Source organism: Sarcophilus harrisii, chromosome 1 (assembly GCF_902635505.1).
Source record: "Sarcophilus harrisii chromosome 1, mSarHar1.11, whole genome shotgun sequence".
In the NCBI taxonomy this organism is placed as follows: Eukaryota; Metazoa; Chordata; class Mammalia; order Dasyuromorphia; family Dasyuridae; genus Sarcophilus; species Sarcophilus harrisii.
Window position 1 is genome coordinate 343,792,678 of NC_045426.1, and position 23,908 is coordinate 343,816,585.

Below are 23,908 nucleotides of genomic sequence, written 5' to 3' on the forward strand. Positions count from 1 at the left end.
ATCCAATACATTTCAACAATTTATCAGATGCCTTCTTTGTGAAGTACCATATGGGTTATGCATGTCTGTCTTAGGTTCTGGGGATACAAAACTAGAAGGAAGTCCTTTCCCTGCTTCAAGGTATTTATAATCTATTGATAGGGATGGCAATGTAATGTAACAACCAAGAGTAATTGTCAGAAAACCAGAGAAAATTGTCAGTTCTAGACCCATACCTGCCTGTAATTCCCCTTTGAGCTTAGGAAAGTTACTCCCTTAACATTCGTGTAATATACAGAAATATACCATTTCCATACTTTGAGGATGCCCAAGGGTGGAAAATTGGAGTCAAAGGAAAGGCTAGATTAATCCATTTGGGCTTCTTGGAGGAAAGGTACTCAAACTGTAACTTAAAGATAGATAGCTATAGATAGATGAAAAGGGACCTAATTTTCTGACATGTTCTTACCTATGCCTTTTACCAAAAGTGTCTGGGAAATTATCGGGCAGTCAGATGGGGGCCTGTCAGTACTCCGGACCTTTAGGCTCCTTCGGGTGCTGAAGCTGGTTCGGTTTATGCCAGCTCTTCGACGACAGCTAGTGGTGCTGATGAAAACCATGGACAATGTGGCCACCTTCTGTATGCTGCTGATGCTGTTCATCTTTATCTTTAGGTAACCTCTCCCCACAGCCTTGCCCCCAGCCCTGCACACAACTTCCTGCAGCTCAGCAAAAGCCAATTGGAGGGGTGGGGGAAGAAAGGAGACTAGCGCCTCTCGCTGTCCATGGTGCTGAGTAAATATGGTTAGGGAAAGCAGAAAGAAGAGCAGGTCCACAGCAGAGAGCCTTCCTGGGAAATTGGGAGAAAGAAGTCTCAGCTATAAATAGTGAGATAATCAGGCAGTTCCTATTAAAATTCTATTGTGTGTCAATCCTAAATGTTAAAAGAGAAAAAGAGTTAAAGGTTGGGAGGGAAAGTCCATTCTTCTCCACTATGGCTTAGTATCCCTGGTTTTGGGGGAGAGGGGGTGTTCTCCTCCCTGACATTCAAAAGTTTTCCTTCCCTCCATCTCAAACTGATTCATGGCTCCTTAACTCTCTCAACTTCATTCACCCACAGCATCCTTGGCATGCACCTCTTCGGGTGTAAATTCAGCTTGAAAACTGACACTGGAGACACCGTCCCGGACAGGAAGAATTTTGACTCCTTGCTCTGGGCCATTGTCACTGTGTTCCAGGTAACGTCTAGAACCTTAGCAGGAGTAGGTTTGTCATAGTCATCCCCACATGCAGCTTTCTGATTGACTTCCTTTGCTCCTCAAAGGTGTTCCTGCCAAGACCTTCACAGCTCCAGCCTAGAGCAAAATCCCAATTTATAGTAGGCTGCTGTGGTTTTTCCCCCTTAGAAGGGTACTTCTAGTTTTAAGGATTAAAACTGCTGAAGATCTAGAATAATAGGCAATTAGTAATATTATGTTTCAATGGGGCATTGATGATAGGATAACCTACTGTTACTATTATTCACAACTCAATGTGATGCCTGTGGGATAAAAAACTGTCTACTCCTATGCCCCTCACCCTATCTCTCTTATCTCTCTCTTTGCCTCCATATCTCTCCTTCCTTTATCTACTTTTTTCTCTCTTTCTCTGCTTCCCGCACTCTTCCTTCCTTCTTGTTCTTCTTTATTCTCTCTACACTCTTCTTTCTCTCCTTTCCCCTATTTTTCCCATCCATCTGTTCTTTGAGTTAATCAATCATAAACTTAATGAAAATATATTTGTTTTAATTTGTTGTAATTGAAAATGTTTTATGTTCCTATATATCTGTTTAAAATGTGGGAAATATGAACTTTTCTAGAGACATAGAAAAAATGTAAAATAAAAATTTTAGTGAGACCTTCTATTGATGGGGGAAAATACATGGAGAAACTAGTATGATGACTTTCCATAGAAAAATGTTCCCTTAGCTTAAATTTATATTAGTGTAAAATTTTCACCAACCATATACCAAACTTTTCACATAAGGAACTTAGATTCTAAATGCATTGTTCTGATTTAGAGTTCCATATTTTAAGAACTTTAATAAGCTAGAAATGGGCAGTGAAGACAGTTGAGAGGAAGGGAAATCATGTGATATAAAAATAGTTGAAGGAACTAGGAATATTTATCTTGGAGAAGAAAAGATTTGGTAAAGACACATTTAGTCACTAAATATCTAAAAAACTGTCATGGAGGAAAAGGAACAGATGTGTTGTTCTTGATCCCAAAGAATAGAATTATGACCAATGTACAGTGAAGGAAAATCATAAAGAGGCAAACTTTGGCTCAGCATAAAGAGGAACTTTCTAATAATCAGAACTATGTAATGATAGAACAAATGATTTAATGAAATAGTAAATTTCCTTTCTGGAAGCATTCAAGCTGAATCTGAGTAATTATAATCAGAGTTGAGAGGCATAACAAAGGTCATCTAATACAACCAATACCTGGTTAAGAACTTCTAAAGCATTCCTGACAAGTTGTTGTCTAGCTTTTGAACACAGGAAAGATTTCTATTTGCCCTGGATGGACAAGATGATGACTTCCAAGGGCCCTTCCATCTCTGAGATTCTATGCTTTTGTGCAAATCCTGGGGTATCTTCCAACAAGGCAAACTGGACTCTATTGAAATTGGGATCACTGAACAGCAAGTGAGAACCATAATTTAGCCACATGTCTAGACATCTAGGGAAGTGACTCATCTTTCTTTACCTCCGCCACCACCATTCACCACACTAAAAGCATGAAATAAAGGTGAAGGTGATGATGCATAATAGTAGAAAGGAATTGGAGACAATGATGAGTTTTGGTCTTGCTTCTTCCTTAAATGCACCACATGGGCTTTAGTTTCCTCAACTCTAAAATAGAAGTTTTCATCCATGTAGAGCCTGCCTTTCAGGATTGTTATAAGAGAACATGTGAAAAGTTTTGTAATTGGAAAGCTCTTCAAAGCTTCCCATGACACAATACATCTAGAAATCAGTGTTCTCTCAAATCTCAGCTCTTCCAAGAGTATTTTGCCTAGATCTTTCCTTCAACCCTTCCACTCCCAATGGTATCTTATACTTATCTGTGAACATGTCATATCCTCAGATAAATATATGTTTCTAGGGGACAGGAATTGTCATTTTAAAAATCTTTGTATTTCCTATGTTTATCTCTGTAGTAGATAACTTAATGTTTGTAAAAGTTTAACTATAAACTACAAAATGTTTTCTCTATGGTGAATAACTTTGTAAACTAAAGTCCTGTTCAGCTAGAACTCATCAACAAGATATTCCTGCTTTCAACTCTGTTAGATACCAAGGGGAGAAAGAAGATGTTATCTCTGATACTATCAGTAGACAAAGAATCATAAAATATCAAGAGCTGCAAGGGAACTTAGTGATCACCTAGTCTGAGACAGAAAATTCAAATAACTTGACCAAACTAACATAAGAAGTTGAGGCTAGATCTCCTTGGGTCCTGATCGTCTTTCTATCACAGAAGTCAGCAGAAGAAAAATAACAGACAGATAGAAAGACAGACAGAAACAAATAGCTATAGAAAAAGAAAATGAGACACAAAGAAAACAGGAGTTACACAAAGGAAGACAGAAAGAGAAAATGGAGAGGGGGGGAAAGGGAGAAAAGGGATTTAGAGTTGCAAGGAGAAATATTCTAATATAGGGCCTTAGAAGGTGTAAATAAATTGTTTATTTATACCCTTTTATTTATCTGATCTGTGGGCCATTATTCTTTATTATTCTAACTAATTATTTGGATTTGATATGACCAGAATGGAACTCATTCTCTTGTCTCTTAAATCCACTTCTCCTCCTAAACATCCCTCTCCCTGTTGATGACATGACTATTCTTCTAGTATTTCAGCTTTTCATCACCAGTCATCCTAGACTCTTCCTTCTCCTTTACCCTTCATTTCCCCTCTGTTTCCAAGTCTTATCTTTCAGCCTCCATGTCTTTTAGCCCACTTCTCTCCATTCTCATGGTTGCTCACTTGTGCTCAGGTCCTCATTACCTTTTTCTGACACATTTGCAATAGCCCAGTCTATCTGTGATCTTCATCACCTCTTTACTATCTCTTCTCTACACAGGGCCAAAATAATTTCCCAGATCTGACCATACCACTCCATGCTCAAAAAAACCTTCAGTAGCCCCTTTTCTCCCTCATGCATGAAATATAAACTCTTCTGGCTGGCATTTAAAGCCTTCCTTTGACCTTATTACATTTCCAGACCATTTCTTTCCTTCATGCTTTTTTTCATTTCAGCCAAATTAAGCTACTATCCATTCTCTGAACTTGGCATTCTATCTCCCTTTTTCATATCTTCACAGACTCTCTCTCCCCTATGGTACTTGGTACTTACTGTCTTCTTGTCTTTCCCTCTCCAAATTCTTACCTTCCTTTAAGGATGTTCAAGGCTCACTTTAGGTACAGCCTATGGAAAATTTTCCCTAATCTCCCCCTCCACAAAGTTTTTGAGATTCTTTCCCACCCTCAAAAAATAGGTGTATTTTTCTTCCCAGGAGAATATAAGCTCCTTGAAGGAAAGGATTGTTTAACTTGTTTTCCTCACAGCCCGGACATTTAGAGCAGTGCCTTAGCCAAAATAGGTACATACAAATTTTTGTTAAATTGAATGAATGTGAATCAGTTGATAAAGCACTGTTAACAACTCTTTAACTTCTTTTTAACTCATTAGCTCTGCTTTAAATAGGAAATCCACAGCAGCTCATGGGAGGAATGGGATGGGGATGGGGAATATTCTTTGATCTGGAGAGACAGTAGCTAAAGCAATACTTCCTCATATTTAGGAAGATTTCTATGGGACCTCAAAATACTCTTGTTGGGTTCAAAGTCATTTCATCAGGATAGCTTGAATATCACTTGTGCAAAAAGTGATCCATTGGTTCTATGCTGCAGGGAAATGGGGAAATCACTCTCTGTCTCCTCACAGATTCTCACCCAAGAAGACTGGAATGTTGTGCTTTATAATGGCATGGCCTCCACTTCCTCTTGGGCTGCTCTCTACTTTGTGGCGCTGATGACCTTTGGCAACTATGTGCTGTTCAACTTACTGGTGGCCATCCTAGTGGAGGGCTTCCAGGCAGAGGTGAGGAATAGAAAATGGGGACATGTAGACATGTCCCATTCTAGAGCCCCATATCTACATATATCTCTAAATAGATATAGATATATGTGTGTATATAGCTATAGATATAAATGTGTGTGTAAATTTATATAGATATGTGTGTGTATGGCCATGTGCTGCATGTGGGAACTCTATGACCAGTGGACTAGTCCTTGATTGGGAATGTAATTGGGGTTCATTCTGGGATTGTGTCAAGGATTTACAACACCTCCTCCAGTAAACTTCCCTAGTCAATCCTTCCCATCTTCCCAACCTACAGACATAACTTAATTCCTGATTCTCCTCCCCTTTGAACCGGCTCTTTATGGACATATTGCTCTATAGCCAAGGTGGTTGTCTTTATCTTTACACCAAAAATATAAACTACTTAAGGACAGGAGCCAAATCTGAACTTATCTCAACTATCTGTTAGTGCTTAGAAAACACTTGCTAGATTCAAAGTCATCTTATCTATACAACCATTCCCATTCCTTGATATTCCTTGATATTCTAAACAAAGTATAAAGCTAGTAACTCCTGTTTTTCTTGGTTGGCAGGGGGATGCAAATAGATCTGACACCGATGAGGACAAGACATCAGCTAACTTCGAAGAGGATTTTGAAAAACTGAGAGACTTACGTGCCACAGGTATATTTCTTTAGAGGTTGATGAGATGTTGAGAGAGGCATGGGAAGTTATGAGTGAGGGACTCTGAAAAATGAAAAAGGCCCTATTTCCATCACAGTGCTCAGCATACTTCTAGGCAAAATTAACTTCTGATAAAAAGATCTGGTGGCAATGAAAGTAGTCAATTGATAGACTCATTGAATAACAAATTTGCAAAAGGGTTTTAAAACATATAACATGGACTATCAGAGCGGGGAGAAGCCTTAGAACACAAAAAGTGGAATTTCATATCTAGACACATTTGGCATCATATAGCTCAATCACCTTATTTTACAGAAAGAGAAACTGAAGACCAAGAAAGCTATTTATCCAGGATCGCACTATAAATTAGTGACAGAGCTAAGTCTCAAACCCAAAACATCCTAGGAAAAGTAATTTTTCATTGGTAGAATATCTTGTGGGACTGATTTCCTGAAATCAGACACTCATATAGTTTGTAACCTGGGATGCTGGCTTCACTTGTTTGAGCTACTTTGTAAGAGAGGACTCTTCTTCTCTTACTGGTGTCAGTGGGTGGGAGTTCTTCCTAAATGATAAAGAGAAACCTCTTTTATAGCTAATTTCAAATCTATATCATTAATACTAAGCAAGAAAAAGCCTTGATGTCATCAGATTATGGGATCATAAATGTAAAATTGGAAAGGGTTTAGAGGTCAGCAAATGCAAACTCATCATTTTACAAATTCAGAGAGGTTAAGGGATTTGCCCAATGTCACACACATAAAAGCTGAGGCAGGATCCGAAGGCCAGGCCCTCCTGACTCTAATGTTGATTCTATCTGCTACATCATTTAACCCAAATTTCCTATGTCTATGAGACAGAAGTGAAATTCCGATACAAGAAGGCCTAAACCTTAAGGTGATCATTTCTGAGCTAGTAATGGGTAGTCACCAGGACTTCCTGACTTTTCTCCAAGGCTCTTACCCCTATTGGAGAAGGCAGATCAGTTTGCTGTTCATCCTTTGTTCTTGAAGAGGACCAATGACATCAGGGGAAGGTGATGTCTTGAACTGGATTTAAGTGAGACAGAATTGTCACCAGCCTCACTCCCTCCTCCTGAGTCACCTGGATCAAGTGGCAAAACATAGGTCAGGATCACTGGCAATGGACAGTTTAATTAGTGAGACAAAGAAGACAACAGGTGGTGGCCAGTAGCTCTAGTGAGGACACTATCATCTCTCTCACTCTAAGACTGCCTAATCCCATATTAAGCTCTGATCCCCATTCCTAATCAAGGATTAGGTTATTAATCCAAATGATTAACCACACAATTAGAGTTTTGATGTTATATATGTAGATATCCTCAATATAGGATTTATCTACTTGATCCCAACCCTTATTCCTCACATCTCTACCTGTAAAACTCTAGCAGGGAAGCCACCAATAGGTAAGTTGACTAGCATATAGTTTCCAAAGTCCCTGACTTACAATTAACAGCAGAGATTTTGGCCTGATTTTTAGGCTATTCCACTGCCATGGTCAGATCATGTGTTTCAGGAGCAGGAGGAACAAGAGAGACCAGAGAAACTCCATTGTAGAGGCACAGCATGGCCATAAGGACTCTGGTTACCCCAGGGGCTTTCTTTGTATTCCTATGTGATGTTTGTCCCCAGGAAAGTTTTGTGCAGCAGCCTGAGAACTCAAACAAAGGATAAACAAAGATTCAGGCCATGATAACGTCACAAGATTAGGGCTGCACTTTCTAGCCAGTCTTGAACCTTTCCCTATTTTTTTGGATATTTCTCATTGAAGGTTGTAAGACCCTGACCCATTGAGAGAGACACCAGGAGTGATTGAAAGGACGCCAGGATTTTTCTACCTTTCTCTTCTAAAATCAATGTCCACTTCCAAGTCCCTAACACTTATGTGAGAGGGGGAGAAGAAGCCCCTTTCCCAGCTTTTTCAATTCTACCTATCAGTTTTTGCCTCATCTCTGAGTGTTCCATTCTACTTAAATGCCAACTCTTTTTCCAGACAAACTGCTAACGATACCTCCCTCTGCTTGTATGTGTGAAGCAATTTTTTTTAAATCACAAGAGTAAGACTTTATATTTGTCTCTGTTACATTTCATTTTATTAGATTAGGGCCAATATTCTAGCCTGTCAAGATCTTTTTAGATCTTTGCTCTGTAGCTACTACTTTCCTTCCCTGACGGGTTTCTCAAAAGAATTTTACTGGTAACAAAGATCAAAAAAAGACAAAATGGAAAGATACCAGAATTATTGAGATACAGAGACTCAGGTACTTATCATGAGGTATGCCTAATTCTATTCAGTTCATTTAATAAACACCAATTCTATATATACACGTCATTGTGCTAGACCTTGGGGATACAAAAGACAAAAACAAAAAGAAAAAAAATGTTTTTCAAGCATCCAATATGTACAAAGAATTATAGTAAAGTCTAAATAAAATGCAATATCTGTCCATGAGAACTTTATCGCCTATTAGACAATTACATAAGCAGAGAGACCTGTAATATTGAGTGATATACTAAATTGAACTAGTTAGCAGGGCAAACAGTCTAGTGCCTGGAGTACAACACTGTAAATATTTAATAAATGCTTTTGTCTTCCTTAACATATGCATTCATTTTAAAGCAAAGAGCTATGTCTGGCAACTAATTTAAAAGGAGCCCAAATTTGGAGTAAGAATCCCTGAATTCAAATTCACATGGTACTATTTACACTTCCTGTGTGTTTCAAACACAAATCTCCCTGTAGATGGGCAGATAGAGAATTTATTAAGAACCAAGAACTTTGCTAAATGTGGGGATACAAATACAAGCAAGCACACTGCTTTCAAGGAATTTATATTCTAATAGGGGAGGAGACCATATCTGGGAGAAATATAGAAAACAAAGAAAATAGAAAAGGGGCACTTGCCTTGGGCATAATGTTGAGACAGCTAAGAAGCAGGAAGATCATAAAAGTGGGTACTTACTTAGGGTCATGATGGACAGATAGCTAGGAAGTGGTACAAGGCTTTTATTTTAGACAAGATAAAACTAAAGTACATCTATCAGAGTCTTCTGTCTCAGGTGTTGCTCAAGGTTCTGGAGGCTGGGAGATGGGTATGATGACCAGAGACCCACTTAATAAGCACACAGATAGTATAAAAGCCAAAGCCAAAATTCAAATCCAAGAGGTCTTTGGGGCTTAAGAACAGGGCTATTTCTTCTACAATGTTAATTAAAAGTGAATATGACTAATAGAGAAACAGTGTCACATAATACCACCCTAGAGGCATCATCAAAGATAGAAAAACCTGAGCTTAAATCTGCTTCTAACATATACTGCCTTTGAGCTGCTGGACTATCCCATGCTCACTCTTAGCTATAAGTGGCAAAGGAGGTGCTGACTAACACTGAAACTCAAGCATCTGTGTACTAATGAAGTTACAAGCCCAATTCCTATCTTCCATTCCCTATGATTAATTATAGCAAGTGTGAGATAAAATGCATGAAAAACTGGTCTTGGATTCAGGAAATCCTGTCAATAACACCTATTGACTATATGACCCTGGACAAATCCCTTAGTCACTCAGTGTTCTGGGAAACTAAGGCAGAGAAACTGCTTGATGTATATGATAGAGGGAGATCATCTTGGAATTCCATCTATTAAAGAAATTGCAAGAGTATAGTACCTATTCCTATCCTTAATTATATAATTAAATTTGCATGACCCTATTCCTAGGTAGATTGTATAACATACAATTGAAAAATTTGGCTATGTTTGAAAGGTCAAACCAATGTTTGGGTTTTGACCCAAACCAGCTCCTTAGTTACTGTTTGATGGAAAATAGTGGCCCTTCTGACATACTTTCAGGAATCATCAGTTTATCCCAAGGATAAGGCTCTATTCCTAGCTTTAAGATCAGAATGATTCCTTCCTCTTCTCCCAACTAAAAAAGTTGTTCACCCAGAGACCCTTCTAGTTTGCAAGTCTCCACATGCAATCAAATATAGGCCTGCCCACCCACCATTCTTCCCAAATGACAGGGAAAGGACATTTCTTCACTCTGAGTCCTAACTGGAAGCTTCCTCCAAATTAGTTACAGTGTGCCCAAGGAAACACGAAGCAGAATTATGAGGCTTCCAGGGGGCCTGACATTTCCAGGCACATTTCCATGTACAGACATCTACACTCTGCGCTGAATTTACTTCTTGTGTGGAGTCAGCAGCAGGGAAGAAAAGCAACACGTGTCTACATTACCACATACCCTCACATTGGCTGATCAAGCTTGACAGGCCACAATGGGACACAATCAGGCCCCAACCTTAATACAGTCATTATTATATATACTCACTCACTCTGTGGTCCAGGCCAATTGGCCCTCATCCTATGCTTACTATTAACTTTCAGAATCCCTAATTTCTTTCAAAATTCAGCTCCAGCAATACCTTCTACTTGTAGCTATTCTTATCTCTCTGCTTGCCAGTGCCCTCCTGCACCAACTTGTCTTTTTATATATGCATATCTATGAACACAAGAAATGAACTGGAACAATAGATAGAGCACCAGATCTAGAATCAAGAAGACCTTAATTCAAATGTGGTCTCACACTCTTAGTTGTGTGACCCTAAGCAAGTCACTTAACTTTGCCTGAATTTCCTCAGCTTTAAAATGAACTGGAGAAGGAAATCACAAGCCATTCTAGTATTGCTGCTAAGGAAACCCCCCACAAAAGGTGTCACAAAGAGTAAGACATGACTGAAATGACTGTCTCTAAGTACAAGTGCCACTCCAAGTAGGATGCTCAGCATCAGAGTCAATACTCAAAGCTGGTAATGCACACAAAATCCTGAAACCACTGCACTGTCATTGCCAGTCAAGCCAACCTGGCACTCAGAGAAAACAGGGAAATGGTGTGGTTCCCATTCTCTAGTTTTCATTAACTGTCTCATCACTCCTTCCAAAGCCCTATTTATGCAGAATTCCTGACATGCTTATAACTCTTATTCTCACCATCCTTCCCATCTACAGAGATGAAGATGTATTCACTGGCAATGACACCCAATGGGCATCTGGAGGGCCGTGGCAGTCTGCCTCCACCTCTCATCATGCGTACTGCAGCTACACCCATGCTGACGCCCAAGAGTTCTCCCAATGTGGACTCCACCCCCAACCTCCTGGACTCACGCAGAGGCAGCAGTGTCTCTGTAGACCCCCAGCACTATGATCAGAAGTCAATGGTAGGTCACCCCTTTCTCTCCTGCCCTCATGCCCATCACTCTCTTCTCTGCTGCCCACAGCACCATTACTCTCTTCTCTACTGCCCATAGAACCATCACTCTCTTCTCCCCTACCCACAAGCCTATCACTCTCTTCTCTGCTGCCTTCATGCTCGTCACTCTCTTCTCTACTGCCCACAGACTCTTCACTCTCTTCTCTCCTGCCTTCATGATCATCACTTTCTACTTTCCTCCCACAGGCCCAGTGCCAATATTAGGCTTCTGATAAATCTTTATCCAGAACTGCTTTACTTCTTTGCAGTTCTTAAACTTTTTAGTCTCAGAACTCAACACTCTTAATTATTATTGAATATCCTTCAAAGCACTTTTATGTGAGCTTTATCTATTAAGGGTTACAGTTTACATATTAAAACATTTTAGAGTTATTATGAAAATAATTTTAATCTCACGGATAACTTGAAAAAAGTCTCAAGAATCCTCCAGGGATCCCTAAATCATGCTTTGAAAGGTACTGATTTAAATGAAAAAACCATTTCTGGCAAACCTGATTAAACATTTTCCTGAAAGTGCTAATGGTATTATTCCAAGCTGTGGATGGCTTCTTTCTTCTGTCTCTTCCAAGCTGTGGATGGCCTCTTTCCTCTGTCTCTAAGCTTCAGCTTTTTGCTGACGACTTCATAATCTACAACATTGTTCTCTAAATTTATTCTTTAAGTTTGTGCCTAGGTGAATCATCGGATTTATGTAACAGTAATCAGGTATGGCAAAGCTTGAGAATTCTCTATAATACTCAAGATATATGCCATAGGGAGAAATCTCTTTATTATTACTGTCAATCTGACAAACATCTTCCTCATCATCTCTCATCAGGGAGTCACCAAGTGCTTCTACTCATCTCTTCCTCCTCTGACCCTACTGGATGTTTATTCATCCTGTGGATGCATGCCATTCTTTAATAAGAAATGCCTTCTTTTTTAAAGGGTACGATTCCCTCTTCTTCAAGAAGAGACTCATATGTATTGTGGAGCCACATAAAAACACATATTTTTTAATTCTCTTTCTTCTCTGTATCATATTCTATTATTGGGACTTCAAACTCTAGACATATATCAGGATTCCCCTCAGCTTCTTCAGATCTTTTGCATTTTTTTTGTTTTCACACAAAAGCTTTTCTTATAATTTATTTTGTTTTTGAGTACTACATTTTCCTTGATAGCCTGGAGAATAGAGAAATATGCTTTAAATACCTTTATCTTTTTTTAACCTTCTTTTCTATGAAGGAAAACAGACTTCTTTGAGCAAAGATAAGTCATTTGGTCATAGCAGAAATAAAAGCTCACAAATTCTTTGCAGATCACTAAAAAATTCATTCTACTCTGCATCCTTGCTGAAAGAGAGATGCTAAGTTCTTTGTGGTTCTTGCTAAATGTTTCCATGAAAATTGGCTGAGACAGATAGGATAAACCACATGGCAAGATGGGTCAGAGGAGCTGAGTTCCAATCCCAACTCTGACATCAACCATGTGACTATGAGTCATTTTCTTAAACTCTTGAGACCTCAATGTCTTCATGTTGAAAATGGGGGAGTTGGACAAGATGATTTCCATCACTAAATCTATGATCTTATAAAATTGTGAGATGCCAATGACTATCTTTAATTCAGAGATGTTACTTTCCCTTCTCTCTTTTGTAGCTCTTTACCATTTTTAGCTCCTTAACAGCCACATTTACCTTCCCTTCCCTTTTCTTACCACTATTGCTGCCAAAAATAATTAGTATCTCAAAATTCTTTAATATAATATTTCATTTTATCTTTACAGCAATCTGAGGAAGGGGGAATGTAGGCACTGTGGTTATTCCCATTTTACAGATGAGGAAACTAAGACACACAAAGATTGGTTAGGTGATACAATTACCCAATGTCACATAGTTAGTAAATGTCTGAGGTCAGATTTTAATTCAGACCTTCCAAATTTTGGATCTAGCACTCTATCAACCATATCCACCTAGTGGCCAATTTACCAACTTATTGTGTCTTACCAACTTCTTTCTCTTCGAGTTCTCCCTCTCTTCATCATAACTCCCCCTGATTCTTGTGGCTAGAGTGCTCCTTTTCTCCTAGTCTTTCTTTCCCTCGTGCTCCTTTCTTCTTCCTTTTTCTTACCCTAGAATCTATGAATTTCTTCTTTCCTACATATTATTGTCATTCAGCTTTAATATTTCTTTCCTTAAACTTCTCAAATCCTCCCAGTAGCTACAATTCTGTTCTATTTCCACATTTTCCCCACACAGACTTCCCTAAACTACTCTTTAGTGTTCTTGTCTGACTTGAGATCCTAGGTCAAGCCTGATCTCTGAAGGTCACATGTTTTTGTTATTGTATTTAAGGTAGCTTTGCCCGGGAGATCTGCCCTGGATTCTACACCCCCAAACCTATCATTAATTCATTATTTGACTTTGAGCCCTCCCAAAATGAATAGAAATTATGTTTCCTGTTCTGCTTCTCTCAAAAGATCTAGGTTTAAACCTTGTTATGAGAATTTAATGAGAGAGTAGAAATGAAAACATTTCATAAATTAAAAATAATTTTGTTAACCATCAAGGAAGCAACAAGTTATAGTGTAGTTGAAAGAGTGATGAATTCATGTTAAGAAAATGAATTAGATTTCAGTTCTAGTATTACCATATAGTATTTTGGATAAGTCATCTTCCCTCTATGGGTCTCAGTTTCCCTATCTCTAAAATAAAGAAATTTGATCAGGGGTTCTTTTTTTTTTCCATATTTATTTATTTATTTTTTTTTTAAATAGCCTTTTATTTACAGGATATATACATGGGTAACTTTACAGCATTAACAATTGCCAAACCTCTTGTTCCAATCTTTCACCTCTTACCCCCCCACCCCCTCCCCTAGATGGCAGGATGACCAGTAGATGTTAAATATATTAAAATATAACTTAGATACACAATAAGTATACATGACCAAAACGTTATTTTGCTGTACAAAAAGAATCAGACTCTGAAATATTGTACAATTAGCTTGTGAAGAAATCAAAAATGCAGGTGTGCATAAATATAGGGATTGGGAATTCAATGTAATGGTTTTTAGTCATCTCCCAGAGTTCTTTTTCGGGCATAGCTAGTTCAGTTCATTACTGCTCCATTAGAAATGATTTGGTTGATCTTGTTGCTGAGGATGGCCTGGTCCATCAGAACTGGTCATCATATAGTATTGTTGTTGAAGTATATAATGATCTCCTGGTCCTGCTCATTTCACTCAGCATCAGTTCGTGTAAGTCTCTCCAGGCCTTTCTGAAATCATCCTGTTGGTCATTTCTTACAGAACAGTAATATTCCATAATATTCTGATAAAGGCCTCATTTCCAAAATATATAGAGAATTAACTCTAATTTATAAAAAATCAAGCCATTCTCCAATTGAAAAATGGTCAAAGGATATGAACAGACAATTCTCAGATGAAGAAATTGAAACTATTTCTAGTCATAGGAAAAGATGCTCCAAGTCATTATTAATCAGAGAAATGCAAATTAAGACAACTCTAAGATACCACTACACACCTGTCAGATTGGCTAAGATGACAGGAAAAAATAATGATGATTTTTGGAGGGATGTGGGAAAACTGGGACATTGATGCATTGTTGGTGGAGTTGTGAACGAATCCAACCATTTTGGAGAGTAGTTTGGAACTATGCTCAAAAAGTTATCAAACTGTGCATACCCTTTGATCCAGCAGTGTTACTACTGGGATTATATCCCAAAGAGATTATAAAGAAGGGAAAGGGACCTGTATGTGCACGAATGTTTGTGGCAGCCCTTTTTGTAGTGGCTAAAAACTGGAAACTGAATGGATGTCCATCAGTTGGAGAATGGCTGAATAAACTGTGGTATATGAATATTATGGAATATTACTGTTCTGTAAGATCAGGGGTTCTTAATCTGGGAACCATGAACTTGTTTAAAAGAGAAAGATAAAAAGAGACAGAGCAAACTATTTCAGTATAATTGGTTTTCATTATACTTTATGAATTTAAAAATAATCTGAGAAGTGCTCCATTGGCTTCATCACACTGCCACAGGGTCCAGGACAAAAGATACTGAAGAACCTCTAGACTAGATAATCTCTTGGGTTCCTTCTATGCCTAAATTCTATCATCTTACATTCCTAAACCTTTTGAAGATAGCAAGGTGTTTTGTAAACTGTGAACAGATTTATAATATCTAAAACACTTTGCAAACTAAAAAGGACTTCATATGTCACTGATTTTTTATTATTTTCCCTCATGTCATGTCCTTCCCTGACTGTCTCTCAGTCCAGCCTACGCAGTTCTCCCTGTGCCAACTGGGGCCCCAATAGTACATGGGGCAGCAGGCGCTCCAGCTGGAACAGCCTGGGCCGGGCGCCCAGCTTAAAGAAGAAGAGCCAATGTGGGGAGCGAGAGTCCTTACTCTCCGGGGAGGGCAAAGGCAGCACAGACGACGAGTCAGATGATGCTAAGCCAGGCTCAGCAGGCCGAGCATCCCAACTGCGCCGAGCCGAGTCCCTGGACTACCGAAGTACGCTGGACCTGCGAGAGGGGCTCCAGCGGCTGTCCCCACGCCCAACTACTCTGCTGCCCCTTGAATACCAGGACTGCAATGGCCAGATGGTGCACATGCCCAATGAGTTCTTCCTACGCATCGACAACCACAAGGAGGATCCTTCAGATTATGATGATGACATGGATGATGTGAGTTGGGTCACAAATTAAGTCACTTGGATGTAGGCAATGAGAAGGTCTTCTTTGCTCCTGAAGTTTCTGACTCTCTCAGAGAAGTGAGGGGAAGATGGTAATGTTGATGTTGAAGTTGATGAAAAGATGATGAAATTGCTACTATTCTTTTCATCAAAGTAGCAATTCACATTTCTATAGTACTTTTAGATTTGCAAAGAACTTTCCTCAAAACCATCCACAGAGACATTTTTTCCTATTTTATGGATTTAAAAAATGGGGGTTCAGAGATTTTAAGTGACTTGCTTAAAGTCCCACAACTAGGAAATCTCTGAACTAGAACTGGAGTCTCTTCACTCCAAGTTCACTGTTTTTCCACTGTCCCACAATAGCTCTGATAAGCCTTTTCCTTCCCTTGTCTCATTGAGAACCCAAAAATATTTCAAATTAACCAAGCATTTGTTAAGTGCCTACTATGAGCCTGACACTCTACAATGCATGGGGAAGACAAATACAAAGATGTAAGTGATTCCTTGTCTCAAAGACCTTGCATTCCAGCAGGGAGACAAAAAGAACAGATATAAGTCTTTGGGTAGGTCCCAATGAGTGCCAATAATAAATTCCTTGAATTGTTCTCATTATTTAGATTGCTGTTGTTGTTGTTCAGTCATGTCCAACTCTTTGTGACTCCATTTGGGGTTGTATTGGCAAAGTTAATGAAGTGGTTTGCCATTTCCTTCTCCAACTCATTTTACAGATGAGAAAAACTGAGGCAAACATGGTGAAGTGACTTGTCCAGGGTCACACAGCTAGTAAATGTCTGAGAGAGGATTTGAACTCACAAAGATAAGTCTTTCTGATTCCACGCCCAGTGTTTTATCCATTGTCCCATCTAAGTGCCATCATTATTCAGATTAATACTCAATATGGGCTGGAACTGATTTCCATTTTATTTAATTATAACTTTGAATAATGTGAATTTGAATATGTACAACTATTTTAAAGGATTCATTAGTCATAACAATTGGGACATAGTTATATTGCAAATTAATACAAAAAGTAGAAGTACAAATAAATATGATAGTTTAATACAAAGTTTTGAAAGGGAAGGTTCTCCAGTTGAGGGGATCAAGAACAGCTTCACATTCATAATAGTTCTTGTGCCAAGTCATGAAAGAAAAAGGGGTTCTGTAAAGCAGAAGCAAGGAGGGATTGTAGGCTTATAAGGGGAGTGGGGGAAATGGAGACATGATTTGTGCAGAGATGCAGAGTCTGAAAATGAAGTGCCATGTTGGATGCAGAGGGAAAGCCAGTTTGGCTGAATTATAGGATAAGAGATTGGGAATAATGTAGTTCTTTAAAAAATTTTAATTGTTAATTTTTAATAGTATTTTATTTTAAAATACATGTATAAATAGTTTTCAACATTCTTTTTTTTTTTTTTAACTTTGTATTCCAACTTTTTCTCCCTCCTTTCCTTACCTCACTCTCCTAAGACAACAAGCAATCTGGTATAGGTTAAATATGTCCAATTCTTTTTTTTTTTTTTTTGCTGAGGCAATTGGGGTTAAGTAACTTGCCCAAGATCACACAGCTAGGAAGTGTTAAGTGTCTGAAACCAAATTTGAACTCAATTCCTACTAACTTCAGGGCTGGTGCTTTATCTGGTGCACCAACTAGCTGCCCCTGTGCATTTCTTTTAAACATATTTCCATATTTGTCATATTGTACAAGAAAAATTAGATCAAAAGGGGAAAAAAACAAAGACAAAGGAAAAAAACACAAACAACAACAACAAATTGTGAAAATACTGTGCTTCAATCCACATTCAGTTAAAGTAATGTAGATTGAAGCTAAAAAAAATACATCGGAACCAGGTTGCGAAAAGCTTTTAAAAACCAAATGGAGTTTACACTTTATCCTAGAGAAAATAGAGAGCCCCTGGGATTTACTGAGTAAGGCATGGTCAAGTCTGTTCTTAAGAAGAAGATATTTATCTATGTGGTAGATAAGCACCTGTATGGCTCAACAGATCAAGAGCTGGACTTAGCTTAAGAGGAAGACCTGAATTTAAATCTAGCTTCACACACTTACTACTAGTGTGACTCTAGGCAAATCATTTAACCTGTTTACCTCAGTTTCCTCATCTATAAAATTAAGACAAAAATAAAACCTACCTCCAAGGGTTGTTGTGAGGATAAAATAAGTTATTATTTGTAAAGTCCTTTGCAAACATTAAAACACTATATAAGTGATAGTTGTTGTTATTCATATTAATGTTGTTACAGACCAGAGCAGGAAGAGATTGCTCTAAGGAGGCTGATTAGGAAACTTTTGCAGTAGTCTAGGAGAGAAGCACAAGGGCCTCAACTAAAATGATGGATTATATGAGTTAAAGGAGCCTCAGAGATCATCTGAACTCACTACTAGTTTTGCAGATGAGACAGTAGAAGCCTACAGAGGGGACTTAAGGACAGCCACAAATTTGTAGTAAAGTTGGGAGAGCCAGCTCTCCTAGCTCTCAGACTTGTGCTGCTTCCACCACACCATGCTGCCTCTCACTAGTCAAAAGGAACAACCTACTTCCCTAACTCTTCCCAAGGACTCAGAAGAAGACTCTTTAGCTTAAAGAGCTTTCCAAGAATTGGTACAGAGGCTACATATTGGCAGGGTAGGGTTTGTGATCAATATGCAGAGAAAGGAATACTGTTTCCTTTCATCCCCAATAGCAAATGGTCTTATGGAAGGAAGTGTGGTATAATGGAAATGGTACTAGATTTGAAGTCCAAAGACTTGGATTCAAATGGTAGCCTTGTTACATTGTATGTAATTTTGGGAAATTCTTTGTGCTCTCTTGGTTTTATATAACATATTGTTGTCCATCCTTCATTCTTAAAGACCAATGATTTTAAGGGGAAAGGGATGATGTTTTGATTTGCAAGTGAATTGGATTTAAGTGAGGCAGAACTGTGCAAAGTCATCAGAGGATGTACACATCCTCATCCAGAGCCATCTGGGTGCAATAGCAAGACATAAGTCAAGATTACTAGCAATGGTTCTAGTTTGACAAATAAGGTTTTGGGGGTAAATAGCCATTAAATCCTCTCCAGCTCTAAATTTCATGATCCTTTGATCTTCTTTCTTTTCCAGAGCTACTGCTTCCGATTGAAAAAGATGTTAGAGCCATACAAGCCAGAATGGTGTAAGACCCATGAAGACTGGTCTTTCTACCTGTTCTCACCTCAGAACCGGTAAGAAGCTGTCCTCATCAGCTGCAGATGCTGGTGAGCCTTCCTTTGGGTATATAGCAGCACCAGCCTTCAAAGGTAGCCCTATATGATTCAGGAAGCAGGAATGGCCCCTACTCTCTAAGATTTCGTAAGTGGCATTGGTCAGACCCCATTCTCCAGGACCACTACCTTGTGCCACTAAGCCTCACATAGGACACTGCCAATTTCCACAAATTTCCATATCATCCTCTATGATACTGTACTTCCATCTCTAATCAAAGGCAAACAGGAGAGAAAGGGAAGCCTAGTCCTACTTGCTTCTTCTTTCTATAGTTCAGAAAACTAATTGATGCTGTACCCAAACATTTTCCTATAATGATACCACCCAAATATCTAAATATTTATAATAATAACAACACAAAGAACCATAAACATTGTAAATTATTGTGTCTAAAAGAGATGTGAGAACATCAGACATAGGATGTTGAGAATGAAAAGGAACTTAGTCCTTGGAACACAAACTATTAGAGCTGGACTGGACTTCAAAATATTGGACATAGAATATCAGAAATGAAAGAACCTCAGAAAATAGAACATAGAATGTCACAGTTAAAAGGGAACTTAGAACATGGAATGCAATATGGTTTTTAAGATGGAAGTAACATTAGAACATAGAATGTAGAATGTCAGAAGGGAATTCAGGTCATAGAACAAAGAATGTCAGAACTGAAAGTAACCTCAAAATATAAAACATAAAATGTAAGAGCTCAGAGGAATTTCAGGACAAAGAACATTGAATGTCATAGCTGAAAGGGAACTCAGATCATAGATCAAAGATTAGAGGTATAAGGGACCCCAGAATGTAGAATTTAAAAAAATGGAAGGAATTACGGTTCTAAGGAACATGAGTTGTCAAAAGTGGAAGAGAACTTGAGATTATTGAATCTACCCCTTTTATAATAGAGTCAAGGATATATAGCACTAGAAGCAGCTAGGTAGCACAGTGGATAAAGCTCTGAGTTTCGAGTCAGGAAGACAAGTTCAAATTCAGCCTCAGAGACTTACTATCAGTGTAACCCTGGGCAGGTCATTGTTTTACCTCTGTTTCCTCTTTTGCAAAATTAGCTGGAAAAGTAAAAGGCAAACAATTCCAGTATCTTTGCCAAAAAAAAAAATGGGAGTTACAAAGGATCAGACATGACTGAAGCAACTTCAGCAATAACAATATATAGTACTAGTTAGGGGAAAGAACTTCCCCACTTTACTTCTGTTTGCCTCAGTGAGGATAATAACAGCACCCACCTGCCAGGGTTGTTATGAAAATCAAATGGGATGATATTTTGTAAAACACTTGGCACAGTGCCTGGCACATAGTGGGTACTATATAGTTATCCTCTTCCTTTTCCCCCTTCTTCTGTAGTGACAAAGCTGACTTTAATAAGTCTCAGTTTAATGAAGGCAATGCCCATTCAGTTATTAAGCAATAAGTGAGACAGAGAATGCCCTCCTTTATCTAGTCAAAAGATAAGATAGACAGAGACAGACACAGACACAGACACAGAGACAAAGACAGAGACAGAGACACAGAGACAGAGAGACAGAGACAGAAAGACAAAGACAGAGAAACAGATACAGAGACAGAGACAAAGACAGAGAGAGTGACAGAGACAGAGAAAGTGACAGAGACAGAGACAGAGAGAGACAGAAACAGAAAGACAGAGATAGGAGACCTGTCCTACTGCATCCTGGGTCATCTCTAGTTCATCCTGTTCTATATCTGACCACTGGAGCCAGATGACTCTGGAGGGGAAACTGAGAAAGGTGACCTTGCACAGCCCTCCCTATTACTCACACATTATGACATCATCTCCCTGATATCATGGTCTTCTTCAGGGAAAAAGACAAATAATAACATCAGCAAGCTAGACTAAAATAAAGATTAATTTGCACAGTGAATCTGACCATTTTCATACACACCTTTAAAATCGTAAGAAGACTGTCATTTTACCCCCCAAATTCTCCACATTCACTACCACTGACCAGTGCCTGAAATCCAGCCATTGCCATGACATAAGCAAGTCATCATGGAGAAAGCCTTGGAGCTGGGCCATTTGGGTTCAAACCTCGGCTGCACCATTTCCCAAGGTGATATGAAGCTTTACATTTTTCCAGAGTCATTGTCTCATTGCCACCACCCTGGAAGGAAGCAGATTGGCTTACTTATGCTTCTTGTACAGATGGACAAACTTCATTTAAGCTCAGGCAAGGGGAAGGACTCAGGTCAAGCTTCTCAGTTAGCAACAAACCAGGAGTAAAACACAGCTCAGAGTCATTTCCATTAAAGTGCTCATTTACTGGCAACATCAGGTCTTGAAACCATATGTTCTTCCTTGATTCCTGAATCTTTTTTTTTTACTGTATCCAGGGCTCGGGTCACATGTCAGAAGGTCATTGCCCACAAAATGTTTGATCATGTGGTCCTGGTGTTCATCTTTCTCAATTGCATCACAATAGCCCTGGAGAGACCTGACATTGATCCTAATAGCACAGTAAGTACGCCCATTCCACTGCAATGGTCCCTCTTTCATAGAGTTCACAGCTCTGGGCTCAGTCTATAACTCACCTTGAAGTAACCTTGGAAATAGCCATACAACAGTTCTTTGTTTTGGGAAAGGAGAAAGATCCAGGGGTTAAAATATAAATTTCTTGAGGACAGACACTATTTAACTTTTGTCTTTGTATCACCAGACCCCAGAACAGTATTTGGCACATTGTAGACACTTGTCTTCCTTCTCTCTTCAAAGATATACATATACAGACAAATGGACTTTCCCTCAAATTCGGTTTTGGCTTGTCTGAATTACTCAGGCAAGTGGCTCAGGCATGGTCAAGCTCTTATATCCAAAGAACTATTCCTGAATGACCCAGACAGATTTGCCAGCACTACTAGTCTCCACCACATAGAGGTCTCTGTCACTCTACAGAGATGGTTCTGCAGCTGATGGCTTTACTGAAAATCACCAGCAAGGCAACTTACATGATCAGAAGAATGGAAGTCTGAACTGACAGGGACCTTAAATATTCTCTAATTAAACATGCTAACATTCATTTTACAAATGAGGAAATGGACATTTTGGGAATAGGGATCACCCCAAATCAAGTCACTGGAAAAAATCAGAATTAATATAAATCTCCCAGATCAAAGTATAGGATTTTTCAACTACACCCTCCCTCTTGAAAATATTCTACTCTATAAGCTATAAATGATCCCAATTTCCTCATATACTGAGTGCTAATCATTTATGAGTAGTAAGTACATAGCTCCAGACTGCTAATGCTCTGGGTTCCCATTGTTAGGAACTCTCATGTCATGTCCCTTCTTTACAGGAGCGGGTCTTCCTGAGTGTTTCCAATTACATCTTCACAGCGATCTTTGTGGCTGAAATGATGGTGAAGGTATCTGACATCAAGATGTTTGGTTTTTTTTTTTTTTTTAAGATGAGGGCACAGAGAAGGAAGTGTCAGGGGATGGGGAAGCTTCCACATGGCTTTTGCTCAGAGACCTAGTAAACATGGCTTATGATTTCAAAAGATTCTAGAGAATAGCCCACAGAAAAACCCGAAACTTCCATGTATTTTTCCAAGTCTCTAGGTCTAATACTCCCCAACTATTCATTGTCCTTAAATTTCCTTCCCACAGAATATCTTCTCTACTAAAATCCTATTTTGGGGGGCAGCTAAGTGGTCCAATGAATCTAGAGAATTGGTCCTGATGTCAAAAGAACCTGAATTCAAGTTATTTAACCCTGATTGCCTTGTTTAAAAAAAAATCCTGTTTGATTTCCAGCTCAAACACCATTATTTTTGTGAAAGCTTTTAATTCAGACTTCTTGTCTTCAAGTCCAAAGCTCTTTTGGCCAACATATTTTTTCTCAGTATGGATAAGGACCCACACTAGACCCTAGGGGAGACATAAAGATAAATAAGAGCTAAGTAAGGGTTGTGTACATAGCTAGCATCCATTAATTGCTTCTCACAAAGCTGTGCACACAGGACATCCTCAATAATATTCTTGAGTTGACGACATCTGTGGTTCCTTTCCCAGATGGTGGCTCTGGGTTTTTTCTCTGGGGAAAACAGTTACCTGCAAAGCAGCTGGAATGTGCTGGATGGACTACTAGTCTTTGTCTCCATCATCGACATCATTGTCTCCATGGCTTCAGCTGGTGGGGCCAAGATCCTAGGCATCCTCCGGGTCCTGCGATTGCTGAGGACACTGAGACCACTTCGGTATGTACTGCACTCTGGAATCTGTTCCTTCTGAGTAGTACCAGATACAAGATGAAGGTGTACTATTAAGAATGATACCCAAAAAGGTTCTTCCTACAACCAGCTCTCAATTATCTAAGAGTACACATCCCACTATAAGATTTATCCAAGGCTTTTCACACCATCTCCATTTTTTGCTTGGCTCTTGACCAATCTAGAACCTCTAAAGGTAATCAAAAGAAGTAAAAGGAAAAAAGGTCAAGCTCATGTCCATTTTCCTAAAGTAAAATGATTTAAGACAGAATTCTCACTAAAATAGCTAGCAATTATATAATGCTTTAAAGTTAGTAAAATGTTTTACCTTCATTAACTTACAACAACCTGATGAAATAGGAATTATTAGTATCTCTATTTTATAGATAAGAAAACTGAAGATGAGATTTAAACAAGTTGTCCTGAGCCATAATATCTGAGGCAAGATTTGAACTCTGATCTTTCCAGACTTCAGGTCTTATATTCTATGCACTCTGCCACCAGCTGCTGCTAGTCATTCTCACTGGCAATGCTGGCCAAAGGACTTCTCTCCTTTCTCATCTCTACCTCTTAGCATTCTTAGGTTCTTTCAAAAACCAGCTCAAATGCTACCTT

At 38.9% G+C, this 23,908-nt stretch overlaps 1 protein-coding gene across 3 annotated transcripts in view; it reads left to right on the forward strand.

The window, feature by feature from the left end:
• Positions 1–23,908, forward strand: part of CACNA1H (calcium voltage-gated channel subunit alpha1 H) — a 394,566-nt gene that overhangs the window by 315,983 nt on the left and 54,675 nt on the right. For all 3 annotated transcript variants that reach the window (XM_031945752.1, XM_031945753.1, XM_031945754.1), the window contains exons 12-21: positions 468–653; positions 1,100–1,217; positions 4,976–5,131; positions 5,707–5,797; positions 10,823–11,031; positions 15,363–15,779; positions 18,912–19,012; positions 21,417–21,540; positions 22,379–22,447; positions 23,097–23,281. In XM_031945752.1, coding sequence (XP_031801612.1) covers positions 468–653; positions 1,100–1,217; positions 4,976–5,131; positions 5,707–5,797; positions 10,823–11,031; positions 15,363–15,779; positions 18,912–19,012; positions 21,417–21,540; positions 22,379–22,447; positions 23,097–23,281 — 1,656 coding nt within the window. The remainder of the gene's footprint in view (positions 1–467; positions 654–1,099; positions 1,218–4,975; positions 5,132–5,706; positions 5,798–10,822; positions 11,032–15,362; positions 15,780–18,911; positions 19,013–21,416; positions 21,541–22,378; positions 22,448–23,096; positions 23,282–23,908) is intronic.